The 14,655-nt window shown below is 36.4% G+C and overlaps 1 protein-coding gene across 3 annotated transcripts in view; it reads left to right on the forward strand.

Annotated features, from left to right (window-relative positions):
• The window catches only part of IRAK4 (interleukin 1 receptor associated kinase 4), a 29,424-nt gene that overhangs the window by 11,767 nt on the left and 3,002 nt on the right, over window positions 1–14,655 (forward strand). For 2 of the 3 annotated variants that reach the window (XM_003252274.4, XM_030822674.1), the window contains exons 3-9: window positions 1,894–2,076; window positions 2,628–2,788; window positions 3,677–3,741; window positions 7,665–7,779; window positions 8,224–8,333; window positions 12,323–12,506; window positions 13,681–13,743. In XM_003252274.4, coding sequence (XP_003252322.2) covers window positions 1,959–2,076; window positions 2,628–2,788; window positions 3,677–3,741; window positions 7,665–7,779; window positions 8,224–8,333; window positions 12,323–12,506; window positions 13,681–13,743 — 816 coding nt within the window. In that variant the 5' untranslated portion in view covers window positions 1,894–1,958. Of the gene's footprint in view, window positions 1–929; window positions 1,076–1,893; window positions 2,077–2,627; window positions 2,789–3,676; window positions 3,742–7,664; window positions 7,780–8,223; window positions 8,334–12,322; window positions 12,507–13,680; window positions 13,744–14,655 lie in introns of all 3 variants that reach the window. The other variant, XM_003252272.2, reaches the window with a different exon arrangement.

A 14,655-nucleotide genomic window follows, 5' to 3' on the forward strand; every position in this document is an offset into this window, starting at 1 on the left:
TTTTAATTAAGCAGGCGGATTTATTAAAAATTATATCGCTATCAGAGTCTTAAGTCATGTGGGAAGTAATATTTCTAGTAGATTAAGAATACACTCTTATATCAAATGAGATCTGAATTTGTACCTCAACTTGGATACATCATATTGGCTGTGTGGCTATGGGCTGGTTACTCTACCTCTCCAAGCCTGGCTTTTTCACTAGTAAATTCGTATGATAATCATAATATCTTTGAACATGCTCATGTGTGTGCATCCTGTAACCCACTAAGTAAATATCCAGTAAGTACCCAGTAAATTATTATCATCATCTTTGGCATCTTTTTTCCTCCTATCTTTCCTGTCTCTTTGTAATTCTTGCTGGTTCTCTTGTTGTCCCTTTTCTTTAATGTTACAGGAGATGCTGTGGGCAAAATGGGCAGGGGAGATCAACACCTATTTTCATATGACCTCAGTTTATAAATGCTATTGTTTGAATGTGTCCCCAAAAGTTCATGTGTTAGAAACTTAACACCCATTGCAACAGGGTTGAGAGGTGGGACCTTTAACGGGTAGTTAGGCCATGAGGGCTTTGCCCTTATGAGTGGATTAATGTTGTCATGGCAGGAGTGGGTTAGTTATCTCGGGAGTGGGTTTCTGATGAAAGGATAAGTTAGGCCCTATTTTTCTTTCTCTCTCTCTCTCTCTCTTTTTTTCTCTTTCACATGCATGTGTGCATGCTCTTTTGCCCTTCTGCCCTTCCACCATGAGATGATGTAGCAAGAAGGCCCTAACCAGATGCAGCCTCTCGATCTTGGACTTCCCAGCCTCCAGAACCGTGAGCCAAATTAACTATTGTTTATAAATTACCCTGTCCGTGGTATTCTATTATTGCAGCACAAAATGGACCAAGACAATAGACTAATTTTGTTTCTTTGTTACTTACTTTTAAGGAGATTTGAAGCATTACTTCAAACTGGAAAAAGTCCCACTTCTGAACTACTGTTTGACTGGGGCACCACAAATTGCACAGTTGGTGATCTTGTGGATCTTTTGATCCAAAATGAATTTTTTGCTCCTGCGAGTCTTTTGCTCCCAGGTAAACTGATTGTGACCAGGGTGTCCACAATTAGGGTGGAAAGACAAATGGCAGAAATATAAATGTTTCTTCTTATTCTTACTTTTTTCTCATAGTAGATGAAGCTTACATTTGAGAGTCCCTTTCTTTCTTTCAGCACTCTTCAACTCTTTAAAAAGCAGCACAGACAAAGGACACTGTGGACTCTGCTGCTGAGGTGATAGAAGCTTCGTAAGAGTTAGATAGTTTTGTGCCAACAGGAAGTTTAGAAGGAAAGACTTCATACAGCTGGCTTAGGCTATAAGAAAGTAATTATAATTTTGAGTTCTTGCTTTTTTTCATCTTCAACTTCTACCCTGATGGGACTCTATGATCATAATTTTAAAAAATAGTATTCTGATGTGTTAGTGTCTAGTTGCCTTCCTTATAACCTTTCTTTTTTTCCTTTGATGCCTTTCACACCAGTGGTTCTCAACCTTTATCATGCATAAGAATCATTTAGGTTCTGGTTGAACATGTAGATTCCTAAGGTCTCTTCCAAATCTACATAATCAGAATTCTGGAATTGGGTTTAAGGTCTATATTCTTAAACAGGTGCTTCAGTGCCTCTGATATAGGTGGCTCATGGATCACTGTTTGAAAACACTGTCTTACTCTCTTTACCCATCTTCATTATAACTTACAGATTCATACTTGGCAGCTTCTTATGTTTGCAGTAAGAATATGAGACCAACCTGTAGAAACTGGAATGATATTAAATGAACCAAGTTTCTAGTTTAACTTTTTCACAACCACTTTTTCTTACTGAAAAACCACTTGTATCTTACTTCATTTGTTAGATGCTGTTCCCAAAACTGCTAATACACTACCTTCTAAAGAAGCTGTAACAGTTCAGCAAAAACAGATGCCTTTCTATGACAAAGACAGGACATTGATGACACCTGTGCAGAATCTTGAACAAAGCTATATGCCACCTGACTCCTCAAGTCCAGAAAATAAAAGTTTAGAAGTTAGTGATACACGTAAGTAACATTTTCAGTGCTTTCCACTAGTGGATTTGTCATTAAGACTACCAGTGCTTGAAAAGAAAGCTCTTGCTCTTTTGTTGTGCAGCAATTACAGGCACACTGGCAATAGCTCTTTTGTGAGTTGTTTCCTTCTGATATATTAAGAACCATCTTCATTGTATTAATCAGTGATTAGAGGCAATAGGACATGCAAACAACCAGAGAAGCTATGAAAAAAATAAGTAAATATTTACGTAACTTGGAAGGGTCACTTTTTAAAATAAAATATGTGACTAGAGTTTTGGGTAGGTAGACTAGACCCACTCAAATGTGTGACTAGAATTTTGGGTGGGTGACTACAGTGTTCAGAGGGTAGGATCACCAAACAGAATTCTCAAGAAAAACTTATAATTTGTATTTTAGAAATGGTTTTATCTTCTCCCATCTTGTCTAATTCAAAATCATAAGTATTTGCCTATATGTGAAATCTTCAAATGAGAAAATATTAGAATTATTAAAACGAATTTTTAAAATTTAAGCATGTTTTTCTTATTTTGACATTATAGGTTTTCACAGTTTTTCATTTTATGAATTGAAGAATGTCACAAATAACTTTGATGAACGACCCATTTCTGTTGGTGGTAATAAAATGGGAGAGGGAGGATTTGGAGTTGTATATAAAGGCTACGTAAATAACACAACTGTGGCAGTGAAGAAGCTTGCAGCAGTAAGTTATATTTTCAGGAATAAAAAGAAAGAATTGCTTCATAGTGTGCTCTATAATAGGTTTTAAAGTTAATCTTTAGGAAATACATTATTTCAGTATGTATTTTCTTTAAATAAACATCATTCTAAATAGTAGTTCTTAAAATTTTAAAATCTGTTGAACACTATGGACCCTACCCCTAGAAAAATGTGGTTATGTACATGTACACACGATCATACACACAATTTTGGGAGATTCACAAACTAAAGTTGAGAAGCCCTGCTCCACATAGTGCTTCATGTGTAATCAAGATTAAAATGGTAAGATACCAGGAAAACTATTTTAAAAAAACCTTGTTTGCATTACTTTTCCCATTTAAAAATAAAGTTTAGGAAGTATACATAAAGAAAAAACATTAAAATTTTTTTATCTGTGTCCTTTGTTGCCATTTCTACTGAGGTGTTCACCTTTTACTTACTGACTTGTTATATTCTAAATCTTTTGTTAGAGCCTAAAAATATCAATAGAATGCATATGTATGTGATAAAGATAGTCACTCTTTGTCATGTACGTTGCAGGGCCTTTGTAGGGTTTTTTTCCATTTTGCACTTAAATTGCTTATGTTTTCTGTTTCCTAGAATTTTTTTCAAACTTTTTTGTGTAGTGAAATTTCGTCTTATTTCATTTTGTTTCCACAGTGAAATTTATATATATTTTTCATTCCACTAACCAGCCATGGACCTTGAGCAAATCACTAGTATTTCTAGATCTCAATTATTCTGTAGAATTGGGAGAATAATACATTATTGTTTTAAAGAAAGGGAGATGAGCCAGCTGATCTCCTGATCCCTCTGAGCATTAGGAACCTTAGAATTGTGTAGTATTACATTGTATATTTTATTTTTTCAGATGGTTGACATTACTACTGAAGAACTGAAACAGCAGTTTGATCAAGAAATCAAAGTAATGGCAAAGTAAGTCTTAATTTGTCAGTGCAGTGTAGTGGAAAGAAAAAAGACAAGGAGTAAGGAAACTGGTTCACTCTAGAGTATGCCATGAACTAGTGATGTTTGCACATATATGAAATTAAAATAAAGTGTTTAGATTAGAGAAATTGAAAGTACCTTTGGCTCCATAATTCTAAGATTACATATACTCATATGCCTGGAGATTAAATAGCAGTCATTTTTATTTATTTTTTTTTTTTGAGACGGAGTCTCGCTCTTTCGCCCAAGCTAGAGTGCAGTGGCGCGATCTCGGCTCACTGCAACCTCTGCCTCCCAGGTTCAAGCGATTCTCCTGCCTCAGCCTCCCGAGTAGCTGGACCTACAGGCGTGTGCCACCATGCCTGGCTAATTTTTTTTTTGTATTTTTAGTAGAGATGGCGTTTCACTGTCTTAGCCAGGATGGTCTCAATCTCCTGACCTTGTGATCCACCTGCCTCTGCCTCCCAAAGAGCTGGGATTACAGGCATGACCGCGCCTGGCCACAGTCATTATTTTAAGTCACAACAAAGTTACATGGAATTTCACTATCACGTCCTTCATTATCATGTTTTCTACTTCCAGAATTCATGAGAGATCAATTGTAGAGATACTTAAAAAAAAAACTATCTGTAGAGTAATAGGCCCTTATATATAAAGTAGCATCTATAGAGCAACTAGAGTCATGTTATCTGTAAGGAGGCTTAGAAGGCATTGATCCTGTGTGCTGGAAAATTGTTGGACATCATCAGGAAAAGTAGGAGGGACAAAGTAGGAAATATATTCTAATTATGATAGTGATTAATAGTGATTGATGGCCGGGTGCGGTGGCTCACACTTGTAATCCCAGCACTTTGGGAGGCCGAGGCGGGCAGATCACGAGGTCAGGAGATCGAGACCACAGTGAAACCTCGTCTCTACTAAAAATACAAAAAATTAGCCGGGCATGGTGGCGGGCGCCTGTAGTCCCAGCTACTTGGAGAGGCTGAGGCAGGAGAACGGCGTGAACCCGGGAGGCGGAGCTTGCAGTGAGCCGAGACTGCGCCACTGCACTCCAGCCTGGGCGGCAGCGCGACACTCCATCTCAAAAAAAAAAAAGAAAAAAAAATAGTGATTGATATTTGAGTGTGTGCAACATGCCAGACATTGTGCTATGTACTTTATGTGCGTTGTCTGTCTAACCCTTACAACTGTTAACAACTGCCCATTTTGTTTGTTAACTGAGATTTAGAAACATTAAATAGCTTGTCCAAGATCACATAGCCAGTAAGTGTTAGAGATGGGATTGAAATCCAGATCTGTTTGATTGCAGAGCCTGAACTTTTGATCTGAATCCTAATGGGATTTACCAAATTATACCCATTAAGCCCACTGCTGTAAGTCACCAATCATAGTTACCTAACCTCAAGTAAGAAGAATAGACTAGAATTGATTTTTGCACAGTAAAAATGATACACGCTGAAAAAAGATCAAACTTTTTTTTTCAGGATTTGTTTTCTCCACTCCTACCCCTACTCTCCAATTCTAAAAGTAACTTGTTCACAGTAGGTAATCTGGAAAATACAGGAAAATATTTTTAAAATATACAAGCCTATATGCACGCAGGGCTTAATACATAGGTGATGGGTTGATAGATGCAGCACACCACTGTGGTACGCGTTTACCTGTGTAACAAACCTGCACATTCTGTACATGTGTCCCGGAACTTAATAATAATAATACAAACCATCTCTCAAATATATCACTCAGAGATAACCACTGCTAATATTTTTATATACTTGCTTCATGATGTGTGTGTAGCATTTTCCCATGTCATTAAAAATAATTTGAAAACATTTTAAATTATTATACAACAGTCTAGCATATGTGAAAATCATATTTTATTTAACCATAGCTAGGTTTGTTTCTAATTTTCAGTATTAAAAATAAAGCTTCTTTAAAGTTCTTTGCACATAAATCTTTAAATGCAGTTATAATTACTTTACCATCTAGGGTAAAATCCTAGAAAAAGAATTACTAGGTAGGAATGCATGAACTTTTTAAAGACTTTCTAAATACACATTCAAATAGCTTTTTAGATAAGTTACCACCAGCAATGTATTACAATTTCAAACTTTACTGGTTCCTTACCTTCATTTAATATCATTACTTTTTTTTTTTTTTTCTTTTTTTGAGATGGAATCTCGCTCTGTTGCCCAGGCTGGAATGCAGTGGTGCGATCTTGGCTCACTGCAAGCTCCGCCTCCCAGGTTCACGCCATTCTCCCGCCTCAGCCTCCAGAGTAGCTGGGACTACAGGCGCCCACCACCATGCCCAGCTAATTTTGTTTTTGTATTTTTAGTAGAGATGGGGTTTCACCACGTTAGCTGGGATGGTTTAGATCTCCTGACCTCATGATCTGCACGCCTCGGCTGGGATTACAGGCGTGGGTCACTGCGCTCAGCCTATTATTACAATTTTTTAATAAGTGCCAGTCTCTGGATCTTACTAGCAGAATGAACTTGGCCAAGTTTCTTAACTTTCTATTCGTTAATTTTCTCATCTGTAAAATGGGACAATAGTACTTAAGTTATTGTGAGGATTAAAATAAAACAGGTAAATCACTTGCCACAGTGCCTCGTATATAGTATGAACTCAGCAAATGTTAACTAACTCATGTTTAAAATGTGCCAGTTTGGTGGAAAATGGGACACTTACTGCTTTAATTTGCACTTCTTCAAATTTTTATGAGACGGAAGAAATTGATATAATGAACTGCTAGAATTGTGGATCATTTTGAATGAACAAAATGAATAAGCACTTAAATAATAAAACACTTATCATGTGCCAGATACATTTCTAGGCTGTCATGTTTACATTTGCTCATTTAATTGTCTCAGCATCCATATTACATACCATTTTCTGCATTTAGCAGATAAAGGAGCTGAGGCTCAGTAAGGCTGTTAACTTGCCGTAGGTCACATATCCAGGAGGGGGCAGAACTAGACTTTAAATTTAGGATGTGTAACTCTGAGCCCTGTTTGCTTTCGTCTTACCACAGATGCTGCCACTTTATTAGATTGTAGGTCTCTTTAGTTCTATTACTCTCAAGTATATAAAGACACTCAAATTAGGTTATAAATAATCCAGTGTGATTAAAGATCAAAAACATGTAAATTAGATGTGATTCAAGATCATGTCTGTAAATCAGTGCTTTGAGTGTGTTAGAAAATTCTTGACAGTATTAGCATAAAAATTCAATGGACTTCTTGAAATTTTATTTGTGCCATCATTGAAAATGGGGCTAAAGAAAGTGAGCATCAGCCTAGTCCTTAACCAAACTTATCACAAGTTCCAATAATCTGAATTATTTAGCTTTTACTGTAAAATAGAAAGAGGTTTGGCCAGCTGTAGTGGCTCATGCCTGTAATCCCAATACTTTGGGAGGGCAAAGTCGTAGGATCACTTGAGGCCAGCAGTTTGAGACCAGTCTGGGAAACGCAGTGAGACCTCATCTTTACGAAAAAATTTAAAAAGTAACTGAATGTGGTGTACACCAGTAGTCCAAGCTACTTGGGAGGATGAGGTAGGAGGATCACTTGAGTCCAGATGGTCGAGGCCACAGTGAGCTATGATTATACCACTGCACTCCAGCCTGGGCAACAGAGTTAGATCCTGTCTCAAAAAAAAAAAAAAAAAAAAAGAAAAAGAGGTTTTACTTCTAATGTTGATTAATATTGGCTGAAAAGAGAAGAATTTGCAGAAAATTATAAACAGTTATAATAAACATATATAAACATAAACATCAAGTTAGAAATGATATATAACATACTATTTTTTGCTCTTTTTTTCTATTAAAACTTTGAATAACTTCCAACCTACAACTAAATATATATTTATTATTATAATTTTGCATGAAAAATTATTTGTCACAGGTGTCAACATGAAAACTTAGTAGAACTACTTGGTTTCTCAAGTGATGGAGATGACCTCTGCTTAGTATATGTTTACATGCCTAATGGTTCATTGCTAGACAGACTCTCTTGCTTGGTAAGCTATTTGTTCATCAGATTGTTTGGCTTTTTGTTTATATGCTGGAATATTAATATTCATTTTGTTACTGGATTATTTAAACCAAATTCACTTTCATATTTTTCCTGCTCTATGAAAATTATACAGTTGATATGTCAACAAATTATACAGTTGATATGTCAACAACTGGGTTGCCATTTTATTAGGTGGTAATCTTAAATGTAAAATTCAGTGAAGACTATACTAAGAAGATGCTTTTATGTATTTTTATCTTCAAATAACAAATGTAAACACCCATTTGAGCTTACTTAGATATTATTTTTAATAACTTAAAAATGTAGTCCTAAATTATTAGTGCTATAACATCATCTTCAGTTGTTGCCTAGAAAAATATTCTGTGTTATATATTCTCTGTAGATTTTTTATTGTTCTTTCTTGTTTTTAATTTGGTTTCTTTATAAGGATGGTACTCCACCACTTTCTTGGCACATGAGATGCAAGATTGCTCAGGGTGCAGCTAATGGCATCAATTTTCTACATGAAAATCATCATATTCATAGAGATATTAAAAGGTAAATGCTACTGTTTAAAAGCTTTTGGAAAGCTGTCTTTAAAGAACAATTTGCTGTCACTCTATTCACTATACACATGCATGTCTTAACCTAGAGCATCTGGACTTTTTTCCCATCACTCCATGAAAGCTCTTCTCAATAAGGACATCTACAGTCTCTTTTATTCCAAGCCCAGTGACTTCCTTCCAGTACTCATCCTACTTGACCTTTTTTGTTTGTTTTAATAGTAGTTTACTCTGTTCTTCTTGACACTTTTGCCTTATGGAAATTAGTTGTTTTCTTAGTTTATGGATCACTATTCTTTTCTGAATCACCTTCATCCTCCATGAGTACTTTTCAGTTATCTTTCTTTCTTGTGCATTTATCTAGTTAAATATTTACCTACTATAAGTAACATATTAATATATAGAGCTCAACATCAATCAATCACAAAATAATTATAGAATGTTAATATGTATAGTACACATATATATTATATATATTATTATATATAGTATAGTACATAGGATTAATATAAAGAAGGGTTTCCAAGAAAGTGATATTTAAGCAGAGATTCAAAGAATGGGCAGGAAATAAGAAGGCCCAATTTGAGGGTAACTGTAGAATGGATGATGGGGAGAAGAACATTCTAGGCAGAAGGAACTGCATTTGTAAGACCAGTGGTGAGACAGAATATTGGAACATGACGAGTTACAAGAAATGAAATACACTTTGGGAGCCAAGATAGGAGGATCATTTGAGGCCAGGAGTAGCAGACCTGACTATGTTCCCTGGACAACATAGCAAGACCTCATCTCTACAAAAAAACTAGTCAAACGTGGTAGTGCCTGCCTACAGTTCCAGACACTAGGGTGGCTGAGGAGGGAGGAGGCTTGAGCCCAGGAGTTCAAGGTTGAAGTGAGCTATGATCATGCCAGTGCTCTCCAGCCTGGGTAATAAAGTAAGACTCTGTCTAAAAAAAATGAAGTAAATGCAGTATGACTGAGATGCAGAAAGTTACAGGGTGGCGGATTGGAGATAAAACTACAGAGAAGTGTAGGAAGCTAAGTCCTGTAGGACTTAATGGACCAAGGTAAGGCTTTTAGTTTTATCACAAGTGTAATGAGATGCCGTTGAAAATTTTAAGTAAGAATATGGCATCATATAAGTTTTGCAAAGATGATTTTGACTCTAGTCTAGAGAACAGTTTGTAAGAAGAGGCAGTTAGTAGGCTGTCATAGGTGGCAGTTCATAAGAAGAGAGGTGAGCAGATTAGAAAGATTAAAATGGCAAAGCTTGTTGATACCTTGGCTATGCAGGGGTTCAGGAACAGGGAAGTATCAGGAATGACTCCTGGAATAATGGCATCCAGACTTGCATTCTGGAATGATTATGGCATGATTCACTTATATAGAAAGGACTGGAAAAAGACCTGGTTAGGTTGGGGTTACGGAGATGGTTAGAAAATGTGAATTCTCCTTTGTACATGTTGTGTTTGGGGTGCTTTTAAGATGTAGTAGTAGAGATGTTGGACAGTGTGATATACAGATTTGGAGCTGAAGGTCTGAGCTGAAGATATAAATGTGTATTACTTGCATACAGGTGATAATTGAAGTGACTGTATTCACTTGAGGGGAGATGTAGATTAAGAAAAGGTCACAAGATTAGGTCTTGAGGAACCCTAAGACTTAATGGCCAAATAGAAGAGATGATCACAAAAAGGAATCTAAGGAAGTACACATACAGAGAAGGGTAAGATGAAAACCTGGAGAGTGTGGAGTCCCTGAAAACGAGGAAAGAAAGTGTTTCCCAAGAGGGAGCAGTCAAAAAGAGTCAAGTGCTTTGATCATTGGATTAGCATCACCATGGTCTTTGGTGACTTTATGGAAACCCATTTCCAGGTAGTAGTTGGTTTAGAAGTCACATTGTAGTTGAGAGAGTGAGAGCTAGAGAACTGAGACAGGAGTAGAGACAAGTCTTTTAAGACATTTGACTAGTGAAGGGGACAGCTAGAAATAGATATGTCATTCAGGAAACTTTTTTTTTTAAGATGGCAGAGATTAAACTGTGCTTGTGTGCCTATAGGAAGGATCCAGATTAAGAGGGAGAGGATACTATGGAAGAGAGAAATGAGATGATGTGTTCAGTAGGGTTCCTGAGAATGTAGAAAGCAGCTCAAGCAGAGGAACTGACCCTAGATGAGAAAAGAAACACCATCTCCTATCCTTCATGGATTGGTACTTTCTTGTGTTCTTATATCATTGTCTCTTTTCTCCCTGTATGTTCTTTTTTTGAGATGAGTTTCACTCTTGTTGCCCAGGCTGGAGTGCGATGGCGCAGTCTTGGCTCACTGCAACCTTTGCCTCCTGGGTTCGAGAGATTCTCGAGCCTCAGCCTCCTGAGTAGCTTGGATTACAGGCATCCACCACTACGCTCTGCTAATTTTGTATTTTTAGTAGAGATGGGGTTTCCATGTTGATCAGGTTGGTCTCGAACTCCCGACCTCAGGTGATCCGCCCACCTTGGCCTCCCAAAGTGCTGGGATTACAGGCATTAGCCACCCGTCCAGCCTCTCTCTCTATGTTTTTGCTGAGTGATATTATGTTGATTTTAACTGCTACTTATATGTGAGTGTCTTTTGAATCTGTATTATTAGCTTCCAATCCTGGATTTTTAGTATCCCCGTACCAAAAACACTTCATCTGGGTATCACACAGTAGCCTTTAAGTCACCACATCAGAAATCAAACTCATCAGCTCTTCCCAACCTAAAGTCTTCCCACATTTCCTTTCTGATCCAATGAAGTCACTATTCATTCTGTCTCTCAAGCTGAAGACGTTCTCATTCTCTATATCATGCTAATTACAAAATTCTGTTGTGTGAGCCTCAAAATTTTCACTTTCCATTTATTCCATGTTATGACCATTTAAACCCTCATTATCTCTCATTTGCTTTGTTACAAACCTTTGTAGTCAACCTAAATCCAGCCTATCAGTTCTCATCTATTCACTACAACACTACCAGTTCATGGTCCTAAAAGTTAAGTCTAATAACATCAGTTTCCTACTGTGAAAACTTTAGCTGGTATCCTGTTGCTCACAGGATAAAATTCAAATTATTTCCGTGTTTCTTGGACACTCGTTCCTTGAAGTTGACCATGTATACCATATCATGTTTTTGTCACTTTGTACCTGTTACTCCATTTGCCTGGAGTGCCTTTCTTTCCCTCATGTAACTATTAACTTCTAATAATCCTTCAATACTAAGCACACTTTTCACCCTCTGTTTGAAATTTTTCCTATTTTTTCCAGGCACATGGTTGTTCTCTCAGCATTTTGTACCTAATATTACCATTGTTTTAAAAAATTATTTATGCCTTTGTCACAGACAAGATTTTAAGACTCCCCCATGCCCAGCAGTGAGCTTAAATACTGTACAACATAGGGAGTTCTCAGTAAGATTGTGTTGAATTAAAGTATGAAAGCACATAATGAATTAATTGAGATATTTTGGCCGTATTTTTTTTATCTTCAAAAGCCAGATACTACAGAACAAAAGAATAAAGAAATGCATAATTAAAATACTTTGGTTGGAAATTTGTTTTGAAATGAATTGATACATACTAAGAAAGGAATTAATAAAGGTGCCTTGGAAGACTTTGTAGTAATTTACCCTATAATAAATGATTTGTGGAATAATGAAAAGATCTCTTACTAATGTAGACAGTTTTATTTCATTTTTATTCTCCTAAATGTTTTCCTCAAGAAACATAAAAAAAAGAGGACAGTTGCTTCTCTTTAGCTATAATCTGAATTCTAGGTTTATTTCTATAAATTTTAGGCTTTTGTGATGCATACTATAAAATGTTACACTCTGTAAATATGTATGTACATATACATGTATGCATATACATATATACATGCATACATACATACATCTAGCTAAGGAACTGTTTGACTTTTTTGGGGTGGGAAAAACATTTTTTTCTTCAAACTTTACATTTTTTTCAGTGCAAATATCTTACTAGATGAAGCTTTTACTGCTAAAATATCTGACTTTGGCCTTGCACGGGCTTCTGAGAAGTTTGCCCAGACAGTCATGACTAGCAGAATTGTGGGAACAACAGCTTATATGGCACCTGAAGCTTTGCGAGGAGAAATAACACCCAAATCTGACATTTACAGCTTTGGTGTGGTAAGTTCCATATACATAATTATTAAAAATAATCATTCTGCTATAATTGTGAAAATGAAGTAGAATATTATTTAATACACCCATCTTATCTCTCTTATGTAACAATGTAAGTTTTTCACATTAACCTCTACTTACACCAGAAAGTTTGTAAAAATTTCCAATGTGTAAAACTTTTGAGTTGATTTTTGAAATGACTACAAGAAATGATTTTCTTGCCATCTGTCTTTATGAATTATCATGACACCTAATGCATTAAATGAATCATGTCATACAGTATATACTTTAGTCTCACATTTTTTGACATTTACTAATCTACCTGTCTATTCCCAATAAGTTTTAAGATAGAGCAAGAGATAGGTGTGGGTGGTTGAAGAAGCCGAGGGCTTTTTCTTCATTTTATTTTTTCATGTGTGTTTCGTATATGGAAACTTAACTTCATAGCACTGTGAAAATAAGGCATAGGGCTATAGAATATGCCTAATGTTTAGAAAATAATATTCTCCTAAGAGCCAGAGAAAATTATTTTTGTGAAGAATCCCCAAGAGGCAGGAAAAGGATTGGGAGTTCTCAGAACATATGTTGAGTGGGGCTGACTCTTTAGTAAGTTGCCAATAGAAAAGAGCTGCTTATTGTCATGATGGGGTCCAAGATGTCCCTGAAGGAGGGATGGTGAGAAATGCCCAAAGCTCATGTTCTTTCCACTTTAATATCTAAAAGACATAGCTTTGTATAGAATGATTAATCAAATTTTGTAAGCAAGATTCATATTCCTTCTAGTTTATTTTTGTCTTGAGTATTATATATATAATTTATTAGTATCATGTATAATATATATATTTTTTAGAGAGACAAGGTCTTACTCAGTCACCCAGACTGAAGTGCAGTGGTGGTATTACGGCTCACTGTAGCCTCAACCTCCCAGGTTCTAGTGATCCTCTCACTTCAGCCTCCCAAGTAGCTGGGACTACAGGTGTGTGCCACCACACCCAGCCAATGTTTTTTTTAAATTTTTTGTAGAGACAGGGTCTCCCTGTTGCCCAGGCTGGTCGTGAAGTCCTGGGCTCAAGTTATCCTCCCACATCTGTCTCCCAAAGTGCTGGGATTACAGGCATTAGCCACTGTGCCCAGCCTATCTTGTGTATTATATTAATGATTTTTTTTTTTGTCTTCATAGGTTTTACTAGAAATAATAACTGGACTTCCAGCCGTGGATGAACACCGTGAACCTCAGTTATTGGTAATTGAAATATTCGTTTTCCTCAATCCTTTTTTCTCTGCTTTTGTAGTCTAAATTTATATGGATAAATTTGACATCTAGAAATAACATTTTCTATTGGCAATCTTTCCACTGGCTATTACACGATAGCATATGGAAAAAGCATTAAATATTTTTCATTCTCAGCTCTCCCATGAAGTATTTGTGAAGCCTAGAAAAGTCACTTATATGTTCTTTGTTTTGATTTCTTTGTGAGTAAAATGAGAATAGAACTAAATGATTTCTGAGGTTCTCTTTAGCTTATGTTTATTTTGTCACTTTTGGGGTGGCTACTGTTAATAACAGTGTTTCCAGCATTTTCAGAAGGGGAAAAAAAAAGCTTCCATTCAAATTTCTTTCAGAATAAAATTGCTAGTAAAAGTTATCTACTTATTTCTATCATAGGGTATTTTATTTACAAAGTTACAATAAAAAACATACCAAATGTTCTATTGTTAGGAAAAATTCATATCATGTTTTTCCTTTGCTCTCACACCACAACAACAATCAACACAGAAGACTTCTGTGACCAAATGTGAGTGGGGAGAGTTTCTCCCCACCAACAAGCAGGCAATCTACTTTGCAGCAGAAGTCAGCTGGATCTCCTCCAATTTAATTCTGACACTATGTTCCTGGACATAGCATCAGAGTCAGATCCCACAGGTTAAGGGCTCAGTCCCCAAGACTGCCATCCCACCAGACACCAGTCGTAAGTTTAGGCCTCCAGAACTTCTGACCAACTGCCTTCAAGTTGGAGTTCCTATGACCTCCTCTGTGGGTATGGAGGGCTCAAGATTGAACCCAGATTGATTCACTAAGTTGCAGCATATACTTTACCTAAGTTTTCCATCATTTTGCATAAGACTTTGTCCTTCAAAATGTATAAAAGCCTCA

Source organism: Nomascus leucogenys, chromosome 11 (assembly GCF_006542625.1).
Source record: "Nomascus leucogenys isolate Asia chromosome 11, Asia_NLE_v1, whole genome shotgun sequence".
NCBI classification, from domain to species: domain Eukaryota; kingdom Metazoa; phylum Chordata; class Mammalia; order Primates; family Hylobatidae; genus Nomascus; species Nomascus leucogenys.